This window comes from Falco cherrug, chromosome 8 (genome assembly GCF_023634085.1).
Source record: "Falco cherrug isolate bFalChe1 chromosome 8, bFalChe1.pri, whole genome shotgun sequence".
Lineage (NCBI taxonomy): Eukaryota > Metazoa > Chordata > Aves > Falconiformes > Falconidae > Falco > Falco cherrug.
Genome location: NC_073704.1, coordinates 41,490,560 through 41,514,357, shown reverse-complemented (window position 1 = coordinate 41,514,357; position 23,798 = coordinate 41,490,560). Strand labels below are relative to the sequence as shown.

Here is a 23,798-nt window from a genome sequence, read left to right as displayed (position 1 = left end):
TGGCTGCACAAATAGGCAGGATACAGGAGAAACAGGGAAAAGAAGGGTAGATAGGACAGTTTCTTTAGAGACACCACTACACTATCTGTGTGTTCTTGGTGTCTCTTTGGCATCAGGGTTTGATGAACTACAGACTTTGGCATCTCAGCAATGTGACCTGGAACTATTCTTGTGGTGATTTTCAATGCTGCTTAGAAGTCTGTGCACTGGACAAGATACCGCCTACAGTTACTAAGAATACAGTAAATGTAAGGTTCAGATCTGCTCCTCTCCAGGGCCTGGCATTGCGCCAAGGATAGAAAGAAGAAATTTTTATTTGCCCAGGGTTTGTAGCATGTTTTTTTCCCCAATAACTTTGTGGGGATCACTAAGGATGGGAAGTGGTACAGCAGTCATCATTCCTTCTAGGTAGGCTAGCTGCCAGACAAAGTGCAAAGGACTGGGGCACCTGGGTTCACTGGGCTCACAGAGGTCAAACACATTTCTCCTGGTTGCTGGAACAGTGCTTTTACCACATGATACTAGTTGCTGTGGTACATGAGATCTTTGTTCTTAGAATGTGTGTAAACTTCCCAAAGAACTCAGGAAAAAAAAACCAGTCATAAACAGGAATCATGATTGTACCCTGCTATTATTAGGGGAAGTATTTGTGTGATAATGCGTGAACAGAATACCTAAGCCGGTCCTTGAAGAACAATTTGAAATTTTATTTCTTTTTTTTTCCAGGCACTAATAATAATCTACAAAAGCATGAACCATTCTCCAGACTCTGCAAATCTTGAAGACAAGCAGGGAAGGCATCACTAGCCTCTGTTGGCTAGGTTTTGAAAGAAAGCACAAAATAAACTGGATAGTCATGGAACATTATTCTGTCTGAGTATGAAAGTAACATACACGCCATCAGAACACTTCCGTGGCTGAATGTGGCTTCTAAGCATTATCAAGCTAAAGCACTCAGAACTGCCAACATTAAGATGCTACTAGATCTGTTTGAAGAATGAGACTCCTTTGCAGCTGGGGTACCTCAAGGATCAGACGGGCACTGAGCAGGATTTTCATTACGACAGTTATGATCTAAGTACCTGTCCTGGTTTCAGCTGGGATAGAGTTAATTATCTTCTTAGGAGCTAGTACAGTGCTGTGTTTTGGCTTTGATGTGAGAACAATGTTGATAAGGCACTGGTGTTTGTAGTTGCTGCTAGATAATGTTTATACTAAGTCAAGGACTTTTCAGTTTCTCAGGCCTTGTTAGCAAAAAGGCTGGAAGGGCACAAGGAATTGGGAGGGGACACAGCCAGGTCAGCTGACCCGAACTAGCCAAAGAGGTATTCCATACCATGGGACATCATGCTTGGTATATATACCTGGGGGGGTTGGCTGGGGTGGACAGACTGTTGCTTGGGGACTGGCTAGGTATATGTCAGCAGGCGGTGTGCAGTTGCATTGTACACCATGTGTTCCTTTCTTCCTTTCCTTCTGGATTTTATTCTTCTCTGCCCCACCCCCCCTTTCATTATAACTATTATTGTCATCATTGTTATTATTGTTCTTTCATTTTTATTCTATTTCAATTATTAAATTATTCTTATCTCAAGCCTTGAGTCTTACATTCCTTTCCAATTCTCCTCCCCACCCCTCTGGGTGAGGGGGGAGTGAGTGAGTAGCTGCATGGTACTTAATTACCAGCTAGGGTTAAACCACAACAGTACCTAAATTGCATTTATTTCCTTCATTGGATTGGTTCTAACTTTAAAAGAACCAAAATACTCTCACTCTAAAGGTAATGCCATGAGATTCTTAACAGTAACTGTCCAGAAGCTGCGGGATGGTCAAATTGTTTTGGTACTGATAAAAGGTAAGTGTATGGCTGTAAACCTTCTTCCAGCTTAAACAGTATTTCCTGCTGCAGATGTGTCCTAATCCTGTGCTGCCAGAAGGGTCATGGCTTTCTTTTGAAGTTGCAAGTTCAGATTTCTAGGCTCATCAAGACTATCATTTTCCTGAAGAACAAGTTTAGTATCAATGCAGACTGCTCAGAGAAATCCCGAGAGTTTTAAAGCTCCTTGTAGTCTATGCTACACTTCTTGATTTTGCCTTTTAGCTAGATTCTTCAGTTAGGAAATCAATGCTTTTCCTTTTATTCTGATTCATATGTGGTTAACACCAGAAATTCACAGCACAGCAGAAATCAATTAACATATCAACTCTGAGTCAACTCCATTTCAGTTAAGGAACCTGGCCCAGTTCAGTATCTCCAAGAAATTTCCTTCACCAAACAAGCACAAACACAATCCCAAAGCAGGCCATATAAACAGATTGGCGTTGCCGCATTCCCTGGAGCTCAGAGAAATAAGGCTCTTTCAGATCAGCAGTGACTTTCCCACATGACCATGGTTACTGGAGAACAGCCTGCCACTCTGACATTTAAATCTGAAATCTGATGTACTTAGGTCATATCATAATCACCTCCTCCTCCCTGGCTACTCCAGCTAAACCTCTCCCTTTTACTCATTAGTAACCAACTTTGTGTTTATAAAGCAATAGTAAACATAGTTATCCATTGTCAAAGCAGAGAATGATTTAAAAAAAAAATCTCGAATACAAGGTCATCCACTTATCTTAAAAAACATTTGAAACTGCCATAATAATTACACCATGGGTAAAATTGCCACTCAATTCGGTGGCACAAGGTGATTGCTATCCAAGCTGAGTGCAACCCCAGACTCCCTTTGTATAGTCAATGAAAACAAAAGTTCTGAAAACCTTGAACTGGCTGTTCTTGTGCCGGCCTCCTCAAGTGTGCATGCAGAGCCCGACCGATTCCACTGCACTGCTTTCCTGCTATACAGCCCTTCCTGCTCCTTTTGAGGGTAACATTTAAAAGAGTAGGCAGCTTAGTTTTAAAGGAAACCCGAAAGCAGTATGCTTTATTTTTTGCTTGGCCTAGGACATAGACACTGCCCAAATTTTATTCATGACTGCAATGCATCTATGATGAGTACCTAAATAGATAGTAAATCTTGAATTTAGTCAACTGTGTCAGACTGATTGTCTAGAATCTTGGGTGCATTTTGTGCTCCTGAATCTAAGAGCTATTAGTGAAAGACGTGGTACTTTCACCCACCCATGCTGAAGCCCACACACTTCATACCTGCCACCTGACAGCTCCCATCATAAGTCTTGTCTGTCCTAGCAACATGATCTGTGCAACAAAATGTGTCACAACTCTCTCAGGATGCGTAAGACTCTTTCCTTTAGTTACCTACCTGAAGAAGGATCAGTCAGTAACCAAAGCTTTTTCCCCTCCCCTTCAATGAGTTGCCAGTGCTCAAACTGATCATCACAGAAATAAAAATATTTTTTCCCCAAAGCAGCTCTTCCCTGAAATCTCTTTCAAAAATGAGTGCCCACTGGCTAACACAGCAAATGCTTGCAACCACAAGTCACTTCATACCAGTCCACATTTCATGACTTCTCTAAGCTGACTTGCATCCTAAAGCTCTCCTCCCTTTCTTTCTCTGTGCTGGAGGGAGTTGTCAGTTTGGTTCCCCAATCCAACTCACCAAGCACACACTGTGGTCAGCCAAAGGACTTGAAAAAAAACTCAAAGAAACCTTAAACACTTACTGCAGAATGAAGTTGGTGTCGCCTGTAGACTGCCCATCGATGACTTTGTTGCCTGATTCTAGGTGTGTCTGCCATGAAGCATTTTTACGACTCTATATACTGAAGGGTTTATACATCAGCTGTGCTCCCCTAGGAAGGTGGATGAAGCCCTCTGCTTGGTAAAAGATGGCTGCCTGCCCCTGGGCCCTCACCCCCTGCCCCATGATGGTGGGCTCCCTCCGAGATGGTGGGCTGCTGCTGTCCCAGGGAAAGGGCCACATCACCACCATCTGCCACATGGTATTCCAGAGTTTGTCCAGAAATTATTTCTTTGAATGTGGCACCTCCATCACCAAAGGGCCTTTCTGTCACTGCATGCCTTTTGCCACAGCCTGGTAAGAAAGACCTCTTCCTTGTAATAGAAACATGTAACTCCAGAGAATGTGGCTTAAAACAAACAAATGAATAAATGAATGAAACAAATTTGCCAGGATTCACTTGAGGATGCCAAGTCTTGATCAGTTTACCTCACAGAAAAACCCGGAGGCCAAACCAGAACCTTCCAGCTGAGTTCAGAGATGGGTGAAAAAGAGGTGCAGTGGAGTGAGGCAATGGCCGCCTCGAAGCCTTCCTGCCCGCCCTGAAGGCCCGGCACCGGGCAGCCTTTCCCAGCACCCCGCCGCTCCCCACCTTTTCTGGGATTTTCCCCATTTTCCGTCGAACGCCACCTGCGGGTGCTGCCCACGGGCTGTCCGCCAGGGCTGCCTCAGCGCCCGCAGCCGCGGGGTGGCGGGAAGCACCCCGGCGGGACGAGGGAGGGCGGCAGAGCGCGTCGCCGCGGGCGGGTCCCGCCGCTGAGCGGGCGGTGGCGCACGGCGGCCGCCCTCCTCCGCGTGATTTCCAGGAAGGCGGGAGGCGTCGCCCGAGGGGACGCGGGGCCCGGCAGTGTGACAGCGCGGAGGGGTGGGGGGCCGGCCAGCCCCTCCTCCGCCAGCGGCAAAGCGAAAGCGAAAGCTGCGGGGAGGTGGCCGGGTAGGGAGTGCAGGGGCTGCGGCGAGCCCGGCTGCGAGCCGAGGGACGTGTCGCCGTGCGGGGACCCGCGGCTACTGTAAGGTGTGTGAGCCCCGGCTGGCCGCCTGCGCCCGGGGGGCCGCCGCTCCCACCCGCTGGCAGCCGGCGCGGTGGCTCTGGTGGCGCCGGGCTGGTGCGGCCTTCCCCGCGGCCTCGGGGCGGCAGCGGCCTCCCCGCACGGGAGAGCGGGCTGGGGCCGCGCTGTCGCCCGAACCCGGGAGGCGAGGGGCTGCTGCGGCTCTGAGCGCGGCCCTGAGCCCGGCCTGCGGCCTCCCGGAGCGCCGGGACAGCGGGGTGGTGCGGCGGAGGCCGGCCTCGGCTGCCGGCCGGGCGCTCGGGGGGGGGGGGGGGGCAAGTGAAGGTGCTTCTCAGTTACCCAGCTTTACTCACCTAAATCAGGAATCGGTACCTAAGTCAGGACATTTTGGTTACTTAATGCAAACCAGAAAGGGATTCCTGGCTCCTCAAACCAAAGATGGCCTCAATTTTAAGCCTTGTTGTTGAATGTGGTTGGTGATGTCAGGTAAAAAACCAAGCTCAGAATTACCAGGTGAGAGCGACAGAAATGTCCCGCTGGGTCAGGACGAGGGCTGGCTGCTGCTCACAGCTGGACAGCTGTGCGACAGCATTGCCGGAGTGCCTCACCCCTGGCATGCTGCCCCGGCATCCGTGGGCTCCATTTGCTTGGGCACCTGGGTGCCTTGGCATCAGCGGGCCGGGAACGGGCCTAAACCGCTTTTTATCTGCCTCCACAAAATGTGGCAACAGATTCCAGATTTTACATGATCTGCTGTATAGAAGAAGTGCTTTCATTGGTGTGAAGCAGGTTTAAGGGTTATAATCACTGAAGCATAGGGCATATGGGATGCTAAGCATGTGTGTAACAGTACAAAAGTAGCATAAAGGTATGTACATAGGTTTCGGAACAGAAAAATTTAAGTTGTGCAATGCAGAATTCCTCACATATGTCTCTGGGTTTTATGCCTAGTAAGGAAGGAAGCTTCAGGTATCCAATATATATCACTTTTGCTTATAAAGTGAGACAACATTTACATTTAAAAATTCTTCTAGCGCAACACAGCTTCTGGTGCACCTTTCTGGTAGTCTATTCTGCTGGAAAAAAAAGTGCCAATACATGCAATATTATGATTTTTTTCTTTCCTGTTCCCTCAGGTTTCAATGGATTTAACAAGTCCCCCACTATCTTTAAAAGATAATGGTTTTGTAAGTATTTCCTGATGTACTGCTTGGAAAAAAATATCTGTATTTGACAATAGTATCTCTGAATGAAGGTTTGTGCAAGGACTGTTAGGGCAGTGCTTCTGAAACTTCTTGTCTCACTTTCTTCCGTCCTGTAGTACTTTGGACATTCCTTATTCCTGCCTCCTGTTTGCATAGGGAGAGGCCCATTCCAAAGTGTCCATTACAGATTCTGTTAGACTTTTTCTGTCCTACCTCACTTGCTCATCTGTCTCGGTGGAGGTTTCTCAGGGGAATTTCCTTTTTCCTGGTGCCTCCCTTGACTCAGTTCCTGCAGTGCGGCAAGTGGTTTAGATGGGATTTTCCCTGGGTTTTCTTGCATTCTCCATGTTATTTTTTTTCCTGCTTTCAGGTTGAAAACTATTGTCTTAGACCATTTTTCAGTAAAAAACAAGGATCCTTTCTTATCAGCTTCCAGCTGCAGCACGTGCATCCTTCTGCTTTCCTGCACTCAGTCCCTTGAGCGAAGGAATTTTTTTCTGGTTTTAAGTTATACGCAGATGGAGATTTCGCTGTTGCTTAATAGGTGTTTGAAACTGGACAAAGTCGTGGAAAAAATTATTTTATGTTTTATTGTTTTTAGGAAATACCCAGCATTACCAAGAGAATTGACAAGATTATCTAATTTAGACCTTTTCCATGCCTAAATTTCGTGGTTCACATTCAAGTTTTATGTAATCTTAAATAAAAGGGAGGGATTGTTTCAATAGGTCTCTTTGGATTCTTTTTTTCTTTTCTGCAGAATATTGCAGCCATAGAAACAAAACAGAACAGAGAAGATTTTCTCTCCTCTTGGGCTTTATCCAATTGTAGTTTTCCCATGCTTGTGAGCTTCTGCAGTGAAGTACTTAAATTCTGAAGTGCTTCTTTTATCGGCTTCCTCCTGCTTGATGTTACCTTTCCCTGAGCCTAGTTTTGAAATTTTTTTTCTGTTTGGCCTGAATACTCTATACATTCTGTTAGAGGAACTGATGAGAAAGCATATAGATAAACATCTGTGGGTTTGATGGGCTTAGTTCCCTGTGGAAGAACATAGAGGCAACTTGTTTTCATTATTTATCAAAATATTAGCCTGTGAGTTAGGCAAATAATGATTACTGACCAGGATCCGTTTCTTACATTCTTGTCCTGTCCAGCCATTAAAATAGTTCAATGATTTGACCTAAGTGCCTGAATGCATTTTTAAAAATTATGTGATATGTGCTATCCTCTGGCATGCAGGTTCTAGGTTCTAGGAAGATAGAACTACAAAATATAATTGATCTCTCAAAATGTTTGACTTACCACAAATCTTGCCTGCATGTTTGGAGAAAAACAGCAAATGGGCACACAGGCAAAATACATAGGACTTTCATTAATGGACATACATTGAAAACTACTATGGCAAAATTCTTCATCCAGCTGCAAAGGGTTTTTTTGTTTGTTTGTTTTGAAGAACTCATTTGAATTGTTTTATGTGTCTTAGTTACTGCCTAATAGAGGGAAAAACTAGTGTGTACCTCTTCTTTTTTCTCCAGAATGTGACAACCCCTGACCCATCAAAAGATGAGATGGAAAGACTTAAAGAAGAACTGAAGAAATGGAAGGCAAGTTCTATAAAGCATATAGAATTGTGAAAATTAGCTGAAAGATACTTGGAACGCCTTTAGTCTGTCCTTCTAAAATGAAATAAACTCTCCCCCAATTATATAACATCGTTGTCTAACTTGTTCTCTATTCTTCAATGCTACCTGCTTCTGTTGATCTCAACAGTAACTATACTTGTAAGTCTAAGAAAAATATTTACCCAAATATTAAAAATAAATAAAGGGCTTACTTAAGGTTTTGTATGTTACCATGGAAGAAATTTTTTTTTTCTTTTTACTATCCAGGAAAGAGTTGAAAAAGCTGAAAAAACAAAAGCTCATCTTCTTTTCTGTAAATTAAGTGCTGATAACGAGTATGATAAAGCAGAGGAGGAGCTGAGAAAGATAAAGGACCTTCAAGAGAAGCAGCATAAGGACATTATTATGCCTAGGGACACTTTTGAGGTATGGAGAAGCCTTACTTACAGCTGTTAGCATTTGTGGAGTTGTGAAGGAGGTGTTGATTAGATAAAATAAGAGTAATACTGCCTTTTCAGTTTAAACAGCTTTACAGGTTTGCAGACTGTATGACCAGCATGTTCTACACATAGTTTTTCAGTGACAGATTAAGAACCAGTGCAAGAAAATAAGTCTTATGGCAATGTTGGAAGAGCAAAGGCAAAACTGAGACCTGTTTTGTACAGAGGGTGAAGACTGACAAAACCACTCTTCCAAGATTCTCCACTAACAGATGAGTTACAGCTTTGTGTGATGCATATAAAATCGAATGGCTTCATTCCAGTGCTTTGGCAACTCCTAGCCCATCTTGCAAGATGTTACAGCACCCAGGGGATTAACATTTAAGTGAAAATGAGTTGGGCAAGAGCCAGAACCTGTTTGAAGAGGGCACTTCTTTCTAGAAATAATTGGTTCTAGAACTGACTGGTCATTACCTCAATGTGCCACATGCAGTTGGTACAGTAACAGGCTAAGTTTGCATAGGCTGTCAAAGAGGTGGTTTCAGCAAAGTTTGGTTTGGTCTGTAAATCACTAGTGAGAAATTATGGCTTCAATATTGCCAGCTATTACATATAATTAATAGGTTAAGTACATTCAGGTTGGTGTGAGATTTTTCTGAAAGCTGGCTTTGGTTCTGCAACCCTAAGTGTTTGGATTTTATATCCAGAAGAGATCGTTATCATCATCTAGCTTTTGGTTACATTGTCTCCTACTGATGGGAACTGGTCTTGTGATGTTCCCAAATGGGAACATTTGTCTCACATGGTTGATGACTTCAAAGGAGCCATCTGCTAATTGTGGATGGTTGGAGCTGACTAAGTCTGTGGTGTTTTGTTCTCATTCAGTTGTGTTCCCTGACCAGGAAATACTGGTTTTAGTTACATAGGCTTTGTGCCCATTTAGGATTCACTGGTGTGGTAAAAGTATGTAGCAGATAGGAGGCAGAAGAGGTGTTACTCTTCCTTCTTTATACTCCTTCAGCGAGGAAAAAGGCCGAGTGTATCAGAACTGTCCTCACCTGGTAAACTTTTCAGAAAAGGGAAAAACTTTTACTAAGATCACACATGGTACAAAAAATAAAATGTTTGTGTGTTGACGTAGGATCTGACCTTGCATGTGTAAGGAACTGATGTAACTATGGAAAAGCACTGTGCAATTTATGGTACACTGTATGTGCTTGGAAACACTAATGCCTCTTTTCAAAAACCCTCTTACTGTAATGTACTTTGACTGAAACTGTTCCTGGGTGAGTGAATTTACCTTGCAGATAGTTAAAGCTATGCAAAAAGTGTATCATGCATGGCTGTCATGTAGAATAATTAAACGTTGAAACTGTTTTTAATGTCTAGAGGTTTTGTTGAAATATATTTTTGTCTTTTGTGTGTTTAATTTTGCCTTTAATACTCTGGGCTGTAGGAAGAACTCTGTCTACTAAACCAAGAAAATGCGATGCTTAAGAAAGAAATTGAAAAGCTCAAAGAAGACCTTGCAGAATGTAGTTTGGTGCCTTTGCGGGATGGTCAGGTAAAGTTTGAAACATTTTGCAGTTTGTCTTTTGGAAGGGCACATTTTCATTTTGCCATTCTAGACTGTTGGGACCAGTCTTCAGCATTTGAACCTCTACTGATTTCAATATGAAATATAATCTGAAGTTTTATTTTCTGATTTTACCTGGCAAGATAATGGGAGGTAGGTAAGAATATGGAAATGAATACAAGCATATGAGATCCTTAAAACACGAGAGGAATGAAGACAAGCAGAAAACTTTTAAATGGAAGACACTGGAATAAAAAACCCACATAGCATTAGTAGTTGTCAAGTAATCACATTTTATATTTCTTGGGCAAGAGGATGGCAGAAAGGTAATAAGTCCATCATATGGCAAATGTAGCATTTATTTTAGCCTATATTGAGCTGGACTTGATTATAGTCTCTCTTGCGGTACTCCAAATCAGAAGTAACTCAATTTGCCACCAGATAAATATCAGTGATACTAAATAGATTTAAACTCAGGATCCAGAGTGTCTTTTGGTGAAACTGCTGCAAATTCTGAGGTGTTCAGGAATTAGAACTTCTGTTATGGAAATTTCAGCTTTTAAAAACCTGTTTTTATTTTGAATTGGAACAAAACCAGATATTTTGGGGACTTTACAGTAAAGTGAAAGCTGATTTTTTTTTTTTTTTTTTTTGTTTTATACAGAGATTGAAACTCTTATAGAAGTGTTACTTTATTTAATGTTAACAATATTACAGTTTAGTTTTAGCTTTCTAAATGACATTTCTAGGTTTAGGAGATGTCAGTTAAGTCTGGCCTCCTAAATTTCCTAGGCAGTCATTGGGCTGGGCAAGGCTATCGCAGAAGGAGATTGGGTGTAGACCGGGACCTACACCCAGTGTCTGAATTATCTTTAGGAAGAGTGTCTCTCTTACCATTGGCACAAGAGGAAATGGAAAGAAAGCAGGCTTACAGATAAGATGCTAGTTGTGAAGATAAGTGGCAGGAATGCTTTAATTACTCTTGTTATTTTATCTTGAGACAAACCAAGATATTTTTCTTCTACACAGGTTTTTATTTTGAAGTTATTATGTAAAGGGGAAAAAAGAGTTATCTAAAACTCCCTAAAGTCTGTCAAAGCAGCCTTTCTTAACCAACATTTTAATGAACAGTTCTAATTTATCCTAGTTACAAAATATGTGGATATTCTTACCTGTTTTACTAAGATGGCAACATACAAAGCTGTTTATTGGCAGACTTCCCATTGCTGTAGAGTAGTGATGCAATTAGGCAAAAATAAATGGCAACACAGTGACTGATGACTTAGCTACCAGAAGTACCTTACTTCTGTAGGTGGAAATCCCTGTGGTCTTCAACTGAAAATTTACTGTGTAAGGTCACGTTTCAGTTCAAAGTTAATTAAAGGGGAAAAAAAAAACCCAATTCACATCTCATTGACAAAAATAGACAAATACAACTAGTCAGTTCATTAGAAATACCTGTTTCACCAGCCATGACTTCAATCTGCTTGACTCTTAAATTTTGAAAAAAAAATATATATGCAGCACTTCAAGAAAAGACTATCGTTAACTTTTCTGTTCTGCAATATATTACAGAAATTATTTTTTTTTCATTCTAAAATACTAGATTAAAAAAAAGGTAGCAGAAATGAAACTGAAGTTTACTCACATGGAAGACATGAAGGATAATTATCAAGATATGAATACTCACTGTGTTTTTCGTGTAACTACAAAAATCCCATTCAGACTGAATCAAAACCAGGCACTGCTTACTTTTGAAGATGAAGAAGGTATGATGCATATTTTAAGTATAAAATTAATGTGTCTGATGTATTTCATTGCCAAAGTGAAAAGATTTATATAAACTTCTTTGGGGAAAAAAAATCAACAACAGCCAAAGAAAGAATACACAGAGAAGCTTTCACTATTATGATACCCATCAGTAGAAGAAAATTCTTGCAGGCACTCTGCATGTTTTTGTTGGATTACCAGATTTCTGCTCTCAACTAATGCAAACAGTACTTGGTGTTTGAAATTGGGAATGTTTCTACCTCACAGAGTATTGTCAAGAATGATTCAAAATGTTTTGACAGCAGAATTTGGTTATTTTCTTTACTCTGGGCAGTACCTTATACTGACAGCAGTTATGTTGGTTAAGTGTACACATCAGATGATGGGTAGATGTGAGACAACAGCGGGATGGTGCAGTCTGTAAGTTGCCTGCTTCCCACTGAGATGCTTGCCTTTGGACAGCCTGGTGCCTGCCTACAAGGAGCCTGCAGGCAGTCTGGCTGTGCCTGCTCGGTGGGTCACTCCATTCCGCAAGTATATTCCAGATACAGAGCTCGTGTCAGACACATTTCTTTCAACTAAAGTCTAACATTGCTAATGGGCATTTTCTGCACCTGGTAGTGATGTGTCTTTGATCCAAGGATATTTTAAATGAAATATGAAATGTCTAATATTAATATTTGATACAATGAGAGCATCTTTTGACAGTATAAAGATTTTGCTATTCTGTACTACCCTAAACATAGTGTAATATTTTACCTGTTGCCTATAACCAGTGAAATTTTATGGAAATAGACATGCCTGAAGACATGTATAGTGGGATGTGGTTGCTTGTTATTTGTTTCTCCTTTATTGTTGCAAAGGGAGATTTTACTTAAGAGACTGGGGAATAATTTTGGTTTTATAATGATTAAACAAGGCTTTTTATGTCTGAAAACTTGTGATTTTCCTTAGTTGCCCAGCGACTAATAAAAATGGGTAAGCATTCTGTGAACATGGACAACAAAATAACAGATGTGAGAGTGAAGCCTTTTACACTTGAAATGGGAATCAAATTTGAGGTAATCAATTGAAATATGAAACTATAAAGATATGAACTTGCAGTATTTAAAAAGCTTTAGGTTCAGGTTTTTGGGTGTTTTCAGTCACAAAGTGCACAAAAATTTTATTTCTTAGCTCCATGTCACTGTTTCTGGAAAGAAGATTAATGTTTCAGAAGTACCTGAGCTATCCATTCCTGAAGACTGGATGAGAGATAAACTCGAGTTGAATTTCTACAAATCTGAGCAGGGAGGAGGAGGGGAAATAGAAAATGTCGACTATGACAAGCAGTCTAGAACAGCTGTTATTACGTTCCTCAGACCTGGAGGTATAGTATGTAATTTTTTTAGCTAGATGTACAGGCCTTACTGTCCATTCTGTGTTCCATTCCATATTACATTCTATGTTAACTTAACCACCACATGTAGCAAATTCTTCCTGTGGAGAGTTAAGCACGTAAGGAAAAGATGTGGGTTTACCCACACATCTATACGTAAAGCAGTATTTAATCATATTCCTTTTTGATTAGACAAGACCTAATATGCTCTTTGCGACCTTTATTTTGTTCTTAACTTTGTCAAAAATCTATTTTTTCTTTGCATTGCTAGACATTTATATTGCAAAAAGAAAATTAGGAAAATGTGTTTGATTTTAGTTTCATGACAATGAAGTTAGACAGGCATTCAAATTGCCCAACTGTATGAAATTCTATGAAGATCAGTGGAGCCACATCCATTTAGAGCAGCTGCTTTAGATTTATTTCAGAAATTTTTGTGGGTATTTAATGATTTTGGAATTTTCTTTTGGAAATGCCAAATAAACTTTTTTAAAAATGCATATGAAGAATCTACAAGTGTGCTATCATATATTATCATATTTCTAAATCCATATAAGAAAGATGAGTCTGTTCTTTGATATACTTACAAAATACATTTTTGATTATATTACTCTTACTCCTCTTTTTCTCATTCTCTGTTACAGCAACTAATGGCTTTGTGAGATGTACCAAACATCCTTTCTTTGTAAATGGAAGGTGCTATAGGGTTTCTGTTTCCCCAAACACCGATGTACACTTGGAAAAGTTTCAGGTAAAAGAATCTAGTTCAGACTAACACCTAAATAAAAAAGATCCGTGGGAAATATGAGATACGGGCAGAATTTTCGGTTCTGAGGACTGCAGAAGCTTTTGTGACATGCACTTGGTGAAACTTAATAGCAAGTGTGAGTCTGCAACATGCTGCTCTGCTGATAATCTTGTTTTGCAATGTGAAAGCTGTAATTTATTTTAAAAGGGTGTGCGTGTCTTTCCTTTATCAAATTATATCATTACTTTACCATAATGTCTGTGCTAGACAGGAGGCAGATACTGAATTGTTTGTGAAGTAGGTTAATAGTAGATGCAACAGTGTTTTTCCAAGTCACAAAGCACTGTCATACTCACCCCTAACAAAAGGCCTTGTTGATATTCTCAGCAGAGACCCTTGTTCTGTGAAACATTTGCTCATTCATTTTTTCATTCACTCATTCAACGCAAATAATAATTTATTTTCCTGTAAAACCAGTCTGCTTGCTAATCGTATTCTCACTGAAATTGTCTTCTACTTTGTATGAATAGACTGTAATCAAGTCAATATTGTATATATAATCAGGCCTTTATAATTAAAGCATTGACTAGAGTGTGTGTGTTTATGAGACACAGCAGCATCTCTGCAGGTGTATATCATGTATTGGCATGGACTTTTATGGAACGATGCTGTCTGGAGTCATCAGAGATCCCAAAATTCAGTGTCTCTGCACATTAAGAAGTGTAGGACACAGCAGTTAAGGAGGCTCGGTGCATTGCCAATTGAACTCGGTAGTGTATGACAGGGTTCAGAACTGCTGCTGTTTTCAGTGACACAAATATACCACACTGTCCAAAGTCTTAAAACGTAATAAAAAATCCTAGCCATATCTGATCAAGGGTACTTTTGTTTCCAGTAACTGCCAGTTCCTTTAGATGTACATGCAAGAGCAGATGTGCAATACACATTTGGTTTTCTTTCCTCAATAGGTCTATTGTGGGATTTCTAAGAAGACCATTCTGTTGAAAGGAATTCAAGAGACGGAAGAGGATGAGGAAAGCGTACAGGACATGATTGAAATTCATTTTCAGAAGCCTAGTAATAGTGGTGGGGAAATAGATAAAATCAAGTATGTATCGAAAGGAGTAACATGGGTTTGTTTTGAGGAGGATACTTAGAATGCCATGTAGGAAATTGTAGACTGAACTCATGAAGATCTGGGTTTTCACTTCATCAGAGGCATTGAAATTTACATGGACGTTGTGCTTTAACATTCTGAAATTTATACTTGGAAAAAGAGGAGCTACCTGTCTTTTTGATTGTAACAGCACAGACTTTGCATAGAAATTCAGTAAAACTCACTGCTTTGTGTTCCACAGGTTCCTGATGAAAGCCATAGAAAACGCCTTTGCCAACACTTGAAACTTAATCCAGGATTGCTTTCTGCAAATTACTGGGTTTTCTTTCTTGCAAAGTTTAGATAGGTTGCGTACTCCCAAGTCGGATAAATCTATTCCTTCTTGCATTTTGGTTACAAAAGCCATATGTAATCCCAATCAAAAGCCTCTTCACTGACTTGCTGTTTTAAAGTGCCATAGCTGCAAAAGGTAGCTCTGACAGAACTCCAGTCCTGCTGAGCCTGCTGTGTGCCACCACAACTTGCATACCTGAAAGCAGTTATTGTGTAGTTTCATAAAATACGCCTTATCAAATTATTGATAAAATTAGAATAGAAAAAGGGAGAGTACAAAAACATCACAGATTTACTCAAGGAATTGTACCTTTTAAGAAATGCCATGGCAGTAATACTGCTTTTAGCTGACAAAATACTGTTACTTCTCTTAGGATCTGATGCGAATTCTGCTGAGTTTCTGTCAAGTTAATAGTGTGGTTAATTGTTTGATTTTTATATTTGTTTCTACAATTAGATTTTTCCTCACTTTTGTTCATGATTTTATTTCCTTTAAAATATTACAGTTAAGAATTGAGATGATTGTTTAAAGCAATTGTAACAGTGCTGGGGAAACAGTCCGATGGCGAATGCTGTGTTTGAGGCATCTATTTCAGTGTGTGTGACTGGGCAGGCTCCTGGCTCTGGGAGGGTATGGGGAGAAGAATCAGTTGGGAAAAAGTGTATTGAGTTCAGGGCAAATTAATTTTTCAGCATGTAAAGTCCCCCTTTTGCTTCCAGTTTATCCTTCCAGTTCTCATTCCAAGAGAACTTTGAAATAAAATGGAAGTGCAAAGTCAGAGGAGGATTTCTTTTCCAAGGAGGAATGTTTTTCCTTTTCTGCTGTCGTCCTTTTTATTTGCTCCCCTTGGGGGCTGAAATGGTTTGGCAACCCTAACCTTAATTTCAAAGCAGCATGGGTCTAACATTGAAAATAACTTATTTTCATAGTATTTGACATCTTAGTATGCAGGAAAAAGACAGTGCACCAAACCAGTGCAAGAAGAGCACGACAAATACACCTCCGGTATTACTATTCTAGGAAACTGTTAGTGGGCAAATAGATACAGTTGAATATGGGAAACCAAAAGGCTGCTAGCACTGCAGTTGATTTTTGATTTGCTGCTGGCTGAGGTACGTGTGACTGTAGCACCTCTTGCTGTTTAGCGCATGCAAAGGCATGGATTGATTACCTGCCAGTATGGAATAAATTAAAAAAAAAAAGTAGTAGTGGAGTATTTATGGAGTTTGTGTACTTTTGCATGGAACGATCTTTAAGATTGATGTTGGTAAGATCAGATGCCTTAAAAATAAAGGCTGGAAAAACCTGATGAAGGTAATAAACACTTTGGATTTTATCTGTACCTCACTAACAAATGTTGAGAAGTAAATCCTTAGAAAAAAAGTTTTACATTTTCCTAGGGTATCACGGTGCATGGGAGTAGTGAGAAGCTATAGGTTTTAAATCAATAGGCTTTAAATCTATAGGTTTCAAATTGAGCTATAGGTTTTTAATTGAGCTATAGGTTTAAAATCAAGGTGAGATGTTAAGAGACGTTGTAAAGCAATCAGTGTTTGCAAATATCTCTGTTTTCTCTCTGATGATGATGGTGTTTCGATGTTAAGAGCAGCAGTGGTGCCATATGAAGGCTGGAGAACAGTCTGAGGGATGAAAAGCATGCGGCAGGGCCTGGGTGCCCTTTCTGTACATGCTCGTACCCTTTGCCCGCCCTTCCCTGCCCCTGGAGGTTGGACGAGGCGCCGTGCCCCTCCGCACCCGCAGCAACACCGGGTCTTTCCACGGCTGCAGCTCCCACCGGGAGCCGAACCCGGGGGCCAGCGGGCGGGCAGCCCTCCGCTGCGGGGAGGGGCGGGACAGCGCCCGGGGGCTTCCCGCCTCCCGACGAGCCCCCGCGGCGGGGCGGCGCGGAGCAGTCGTGTTCCCCCGGCTCCGCCGTTTCGCTTTCAGTTTCAGCGGGGTCGGCCGGGCCCGCGGCGGAGGCGCCGCACAGGGCCGAGGCGGCAGCGGAGCGACGGCTATGGCAAGTGTCTGCGCGGCGGGGCCGGGCCGTGAGGGGATCGCCGGCAGCCCCTCTGTGGCCCTGGCGGCGGGAGGGCCCAGCCTTCCTCCCGCTGCGGGCGGGCCCGGGGGCAGCCCCCGCACAGCGGCGGGCGTAAGGGCCAGCGAGGGGCGCGGGGCGGCGGGATGGGGGCGCGGGAGGCGCGGCGCCCCTCACGGCAGAGGGCAGCCCTCGGCGCACGGCCCGCGCCCCCCGCCCTCCAGAGCTCTGCTTTCCCTCGCACGGCTCTTCAAAATTCTGTTTCTTACTAACGGTGAGGACCGGTGAGGCCTGTGGGTAAGTCTCCATATCGGATCGCTTTGTGGGCGGCCATCCGTGTAGCGGTCTTACCGAAAAAGCGCCGAACGGGTGCCCTGACGGGTACCGGTGCCCAGCCCAGCACAGCTCCTCGCCTTGCCGCCGAAGGCAGCCTTGACTCGCAAGTGATTCAGCACAAACGAACTGTGTGTTCACAGGGTGGTTTTCTTTCTTTTTTTCTTTCTTTTTTTCTAACCCCAGTAGTAGGCATGAGAGTTGCTCCAAAATACCAGCTGGCAAGGTGTGAGATGCTGTCTGGCAGTTGAGTGCTCCTGCTCGTGCGCGGGCTGCGCAAAGTGTGAGAAAATCCTGCGTATAGCTCCGTCAGTCTCAGAAGCACCCTGTTTATATTCTCTTCATGTTGTCTCATTAGTGCAGAAACTTGCTTTCACATGAACGTTACCACCAAAATAATTGCCCGATACAATTAAAGCTCCTGGCTCTTTAAATTTGATGGGTGATAAAGGCCTCATGTCTTTATGAATTAAAAGCTTGCTTGGTTGCAGTGTCTCATTGAATGTGGCTCCTCACTCCCTTCAGAAACACTGCTATGGTGGTCCACGAGGCTTTTGATGCACGTCAACGAAGCATTCGCCCCCAGCAGCGCATTCTGCAGACTTTATAACTGCTGTGCTGGCCCTAATGTATTATGCAGCCCAGGTCCCAAAGAAACTTTGTAAGGGATGTCTGAAGAATTTAGATGGAGCGACTGACCTCAAGTACAGCCACTGAAGTTACTGACCATTCCCATGAACGCTGCCACGCAGACATACTAAATTATTTACTTTCTTCCAAAAAGTCAATGGGCTGTTACAAAATTTACTTGGTGGTCCACCCTTTACAGTAACTCTGCTGTGATATTCCCAGTGAAATATTACTGTTTATGTCTGTGTAATGAGAATGGAAAGAAAACATACTTTTCTTAACAGGACATGGATGCAAATCCTATTTAGGATGGGTTTTTGTGGTTTGCAGCATTGGGAGGTTTTGCTCTGATGAAAATCATGTGTGTAGTTAGTTGTTTTACGCACTGCGAGTCTCAGATGACTGGGATTATGTTCTTTCAGTTTAACAAGGTTATCCATTTAGTAAGTGGAGAGAGATGAATCGAGCACAACCCCTAGATCCCAGCTCTCATGAATTTAATAAGTAAGGACAGTCTGAATCTCACCCTTCCACTCTGAAAAGACAGTCCTTACTGAACAGTACATGCAATTAAAATTTTCATTCTCTTCAAATTTAGGATATTAGTATGAGAGGAAACAAACTTCTCAGCGTGACACTGGACCTTTCATTTGAGAAACTGTTAAATTAAGTTCTTAATTTTACTGGTGTAGGAAAAGAGGATACAGAGGAGGTGTAAATTGCACTTCAGAGTCAGGCCGGGTTTTTTACTGCACAGTCATTAAAGGTGCCTGAGTGAGTCTGGCGTTCACTGGAGTCTGATTCACCGGTCTTCTTAATTACCTACTAAACATGCATGTTGTCTGTGCAAAAGGAAGGGGAGTCGCTTCAGCGATGGAGGTGAATCTGGGTAACCTCTAAGGGAGGTCACTGGTACTCCTTGTGTTTACAGCATGCCATGTTTCTGTGTGCAGGCGACGGGACAAGCTGCTAAATCGGCAAGGACGGTTGTCATCACTGGTGTTCCAGATGGCCTTCTGCACAATGATGTCATGACTGACATACTGATAATTCATTTCCAAATGTCAAAGAATAATGGTGGAGATGTGGAAGAAGTTATGTATCCAACAAAGAAAAAAGGAGTTGCATATGTAACTTTTGAAGATCAAGAAGGTATTTAGATTAATGTACTGTAGTAAATACAGCTGTCCCCCAAAGAATTAGCCCTAGAATGTTAACCCTAAACCAGATGATTTTAAATTGTTTACTGGTACTAGGGTTCTGTAGAACTGGGAGGCTAACACCTCTGTGTTAGTCAAAGTTTTAGGATGTTATTTTTGTTCATTGAAGTCTTGAGTCTACACAGGCTTCATGCAAAGCATTGTTGTTTGTTTTGAGGAATAAATTTATACCATGCATAACAGATACGACTTTTATAGTTGTGCTTTTGAGAATAAATCTCTGCCAATTAACATTCTAAGATGACAGGCTTCTGTCTCTGAACAGTTTTGGCTAATACATAAAATATTAAGCAACCATATGGAATTGTCTGCATGTATGTATGAGAAATTGCAAGGGAAAGCATCAAGAGAAAAACACCCATGAAGTGTTCTGCCATCAGACTTGCAATGACGCATTATTTTACTGCTCAACAAGTGAAGCTGGTTTTCTCTTTAGTTGTAGAGAGTGTTCTAAAGAAGGATGAACATCGACTAGAAGACAAGAGACTGTCCAGATACTATCCGCTGAAAGTGACCCGTTACTGTGAAAATGTAAGCTTATTTTTAATTTATCTAGTTGTACTTTGATTGCTATGTTAACCATTACATAACTTCTCTAATTCAAAATTCTAGGTCTTCAGCTCTGTCACATCTGTCCTCAATATGTCTGTTTTCAAAGATCAATTTGTTTTAGAAGATCTGATACAAGAAATTAAAAAGAAGAGCACAGCTTTGCACTTTGGTCCTTTGCAATCCAATGGGCATATTTCTGTTCAAGGGTCATTTCCAGCAATCAAATTGCTCAGAGACTTTCTCTTACTAAAAGCAAAATCCCTTTCAGAGAAGAACAAAAGAGAAGAAAGTCAGTCCTGTCAGAGACGAGGGAGGAGGCTACAGCAACACAGACTTACCATGGAGATGAGTAATTTCGTTCGTGATGCGGAGGGGGAAAAACAAATGGTTGTTCTTGACACAGATATATTTCACTACATGAAGTACTGTTTCCCCAGGACATTCCTAGTAAATGATGATGTTGTAATTTCTGACATCACTGATGGTGATATAACTACAGTATATATTGAGAATGCTGGAAGTAGGTCTGATGTGAGACAGGTATTAAAAGTCAAAGAGAAAATTGAAAATAAGTTTATAAAACTCCATAACTTTTTACGTAAAGAAAGGATCTACTTTGAGGAGCACACCAGAAATGAAAAGCAGAGATGTAAATGGGCATGTGAAAGTCTAAAACCCCATTACCCTTATGTTTTGGTCATTCCTTATGATACTCACATTGATGTTATAGGAAATGCTGCTGAGATTTTTGCATTTACAAAGGAAGTGAGCAAGAAGATTCAGAGCCTGTTTCAAACCAGGTAGAAACTTAAGTATTGATGTTGATTACACATTGTGCTTCTCACACGGACTGTCCTGGTGCAACCTGTGCACCTCCATGTCACTGCAGATCTCCTGTGTTTCTCCCACTCACAGGCTGGGTAAGTTTGCACATAAGATCTCTATCTCTCCTGAGCTTCGAGACGAAAGAAGTTAGGCTTTTTCTGCCCAGATACAGCCACCTTTTTTCCTTTCATTAACTGCGTTCTGGGCACATGCACACTCATTCTGTCTTGTTGTCAGGGAGCATATGACAACAGAATTTTTTTAAGAGTTCTCAATTAGCATAAGAACTCAGACTGACAAAGCTGGGTGAGCCAACCTGATAGGAAATGCTGCATGGAGGCTGACTTATGTTTCTTTGTGCAAAGAGATGACCACTGAAAACAGGAATGGTGTCCTTTTTCTGTTGCCTTTATCTGCAGAAGGAAGTTCTCATCATTGAGATGCACAAAGAAGATCAGCCTTTGGCACCTGAAGGGATTAAACGCTTATTAAATTTGCAGGCTTGTCATGTCGTGATAAAGACCTGAGAAGGTGGCATTGGAACTTCTTCACAGTAGAAAATAAGTGAGTTTGTTTTCATAGGAGCAATAACTTTTTTTTTTCCCCAGCTGTAACAGCATCAGCAGCATCCCTTGACAGCATGTTATTTAGACAGGAAGTTTTCATGTGGAAATCTTGGGGTATTTAGACTTTTGAATCAGTTTTTTGATTATGCAAATCCGATTCTATATCCATTACAGGGTCCGAATACCTATCCTAATTTAGGTGTTTTAGAAAATGGATTTAGAAAATAACATCTGTTTTGTGATAACAGTGTGTTCAGAATACTGTCTCAAAACATGCAGTGGACCAGCTTTTTTGTTGTATGTGCTGGAAAAATTTTAAGTTTTTGTCATTAAAGAAACTAATTATACAAACTATTGCGTCCATGTTCTATTAACCAACCCCCAGACTTCTGGTTGGAGGCCCAAATTAATTCCTGAGAAAGGCTTTAGGCATTTTCTTGTCATGACTGATTATCCATTGCAGTTATGCCAATGAAAGATAAAGTTGTTAAAACCGTGCCAATGCTGTGTATTAAAATATGCAGTTGAAGTGGGAAGATGATGAGCTTAAGTACTTTGCTGAATTGGAAGGGGAGGAGCAGTATTTAAAGGCTTAATCTCTTTCAAGTTCTGCTGGAATCCATAGGTTCACCGAAGGGGTCAGAGATGGGGTGGAAGACGGATGCCCAGAGGCAGGCCCTGGAAGAGCCCCTCTTCCGTACCCTGTGGAGCGCAGACAGCTCTCTAGTGCCGGGCTGGTGGTTTCAGCTGCTCCTCATAGAGCTTAAGCAAAGATGGAAAGTTTTTCAACCTTATAAAAGAGAAAATCCTGTATAAAGGATAATCCTTTAATGAAATTAGTGAGCTTTTCTAGTGTCTTGATTGGTCTTCCCTTTTCTGAAAAGCCTGGGTTTTCTGATTCCTAACAGTATTATTTCCTGTTCACTTCAATAAATATTTAGGGCTAGACTGGTAAGCAACTGGCATTGATGTTAGTTTGAATCCTGACTGGTTACTGCTGGCTGGGTGTCGCTTTTTGAGTCAGGTTTGACAACAGAACAGCTTGCAGCTCCAGTACAGGTGTCATTCGGGTCTGGCTGGCAAGCAGGCCATTTTTACTGGACGGTTTTCAGTCAATAACTTAAAATCTTGAAAACATCACATTTGAATAAGATTTTATTGTTGAATCCTGGTTCAGTCATGACAGCCTCTCTTCAGATTCACTCCTCAAACACCCCTTTGCCACAGTGGCCTTGGCAGTGCCTGGCTGCTGAGCGCGGGGCCTTTCTCACCCGCTAGCCAGCATTGTCTCATTGTTTCCCCAGCGCTCTCCCATCTGCTGTCTCTGGTCTCATACTGAGGATGTCATTTCTTTAGACAAAAAGAGCTTTGCCATGGTTGTTTTGTTTATGGAGTGCCTAATAAATGGGGGTCTGGGTCCAGGGTGGATTAGTACATAGTAGCTATTGTTATGCTCCAGGCTTTCCAGGGCTACCTTTTCATGTCAGATTTGCATCGGCATCAGCCAGAAACACCCCACCTTTGTCACCTTCGATGGTTCCTTGTAGCTGTGCAAGGACAGGGCAACACAGGGTCTTTACTAGCAATAGTAGTGAGGCTGTGGCATGTACGGCCTGTGACTGAGCTACTCTAATAAGATTTAGCTGTAGAGAGGAACCTGCTTTCTGTAGTGAGAAAAAAAGCTGTGATACACCAGGACAGACTGGTGTTTACTGTAAAAATATAAACAGCATTTCAACAGAATAACATTGTAAGTGAAGCACTATTTGTTCCTTCCTTCATGATGTAGATATGGTGGAAAACAATAGATGTTTAGCAAAACAAACAAACAAAAAAGTACTATTTTGTCATTACCATGAATACTCAAATACAACAAAACAAAACAGTATTAGGTCTGGTAAGAGACTTGCCAGCTCTCAATCTCAGTTATTTTTACAGCAAGCAAAGCACTGCTGTATCTGTTAAACTCCACTTGAGAAAGGCATTTAGTATTTGTGTGTATTGGATAATATCCGGGAAATCATATCAGATGTTACTCCTAGATCTAAACCACCGTTTCTCACTCAGCATTCTCAGCGTCAGGTTTGCACTTCTAATTTGCATAATTTGCTTGTGGGACCTCAACAGAATATTTGTCCTTATTGCTGTGCCGATGCTTGCTGCCCTTCACCAGAAGGGGATATGTAACAATTCATGTTGTATAAATACAAAGCCCAATTCTGACTTCAGGGACAACGCCTATTGGCAAAGCCCAAAAAATAATAAAAAAGGTCACAAATAACAACAGAACCTGAGTGCAGTTCCTGGCAGCGCCCCACTACAGTCAGTGGCCTAAACGCCATTTCCTGTCACCTGGAAACCTGAGGATTTGCGAGACGATATGACATCCCTTAGCAGGGAAAATATTACACAATTCAGAGGCAAAAGGAATCTCCTTGTTGGCTGGAGGGGGTGGAGGAGGTGGATGGAGGAAGAATGATTGACTGGAGACCTTTCGCTGACACAAAGGGCTGCTCTGGGCAGCAAAAGGAGGACAAAGCCTCCTTTAGTCCCCATTGTACCTGTGCATTTAATATGCAATGTAAAAGATGCATTCAATTCCTGCAGGAAGGAGGTTGTTCCATTAGGAAAAAACCCCTTCTTGCAGGTTTTATTGTCATCGAAACTGTCTGTGCCACCTTTGAGTTGCATTGAAACTTTCTGTGTGCTTGTTAAAAAAGCACATGCTAC

At 41.8% G+C, this 23,798-nt stretch overlaps 2 protein-coding genes across 3 annotated transcripts; both read left to right on the top strand.

Moving 5' to 3' along the window:
- The first annotated feature begins 4,546 nt into the window (after nt 1-4,546).
- On the top strand, nt 4,547-15,682 carry NMI (N-myc and STAT interactor). The gene is made up of 10 exons (XM_055718309.1): nt 4,547-4,719; nt 5,851-5,901; nt 7,455-7,523; nt 7,809-7,967; nt 9,438-9,545; nt 11,164-11,326; nt 12,282-12,388; nt 12,504-12,696; nt 13,350-13,456; nt 14,422-15,682. Exons 2-10 carry the CDS (start codon nt 5,857-5,859, stop codon nt 14,608-14,610), a joined length of 1,140 nt encoding a protein of 379 aa, XP_055574284.1. The 5' UTR covers nt 4,547-4,719; nt 5,851-5,856; the 3' UTR covers nt 14,611-15,682.
- Nucleotides 15,683-17,106: 1,424 nt separating this feature from the next.
- On the top strand, nt 17,107-20,771 carry RBM43 (RNA binding motif protein 43). Of its 2 annotated transcripts, XM_027814623.2 has the most exons (4): nt 17,107-17,239; nt 18,859-19,057; nt 19,562-19,656; nt 19,738-20,771. In XM_027814623.2, the coding sequence occupies exons 2-4, from the start codon at nt 18,937-18,939 to the stop codon at nt 20,479-20,481; spliced, it is 960 nt and encodes a 319-aa protein (XP_027670424.1). In that variant the 5' UTR covers nt 17,107-17,239; nt 18,859-18,936; the 3' UTR covers nt 20,482-20,771. The 2 variants fall into 2 exon arrangements, with proteins under 2 accessions (XP_027670424.1, XP_027670420.1); XM_027814619.2 differs by lacking the exon at nt 17,107-17,239 and having other exon boundaries at nt 17,521-19,057.
- The last annotated feature ends 3,027 nt before the right edge of the window (nt 20,772-23,798 follow it).

Excerpts from the sequence above, each read along its gene's own strand:
- NMI (XM_055718309.1), top strand. The coding sequence starts at position 5,857 with ATGGATTTAACAAGTCCCCCACTATCTTTAAAAGATAATGGTTTT. Across the intron at positions 5,902-7,454 it reads CTTTAAAAGATAATGGTTTT|AATGTGACAACCCCTGACCC; the intron begins GTAAGTATTTCC and ends TTTTTTCTCCAG. Across the intron at positions 11,327-12,281 it reads TACTTTTGAAGATGAAGAAG|TTGCCCAGCGACTAATAAAA; the intron begins GTATGATGCATA and ends GATTTTCCTTAG.
- RBM43 (XM_027814619.2), top strand. The coding sequence starts at position 18,838 with ATGCCATGTTTCTGTGTGCAGGCGACGGGACAAGCTGCTAAATCGGCA. Across the intron at positions 19,058-19,561 it reads AACTTTTGAAGATCAAGAAG|TTGTAGAGAGTGTTCTAAAG; the intron begins GTATTTAGATTA and ends TTTTCTCTTTAG. Across the intron at positions 19,657-19,737 it reads TGACCCGTTACTGTGAAAAT|GTCTTCAGCTCTGTCACATC; the intron begins GTAAGCTTATTT and ends TCAAAATTCTAG.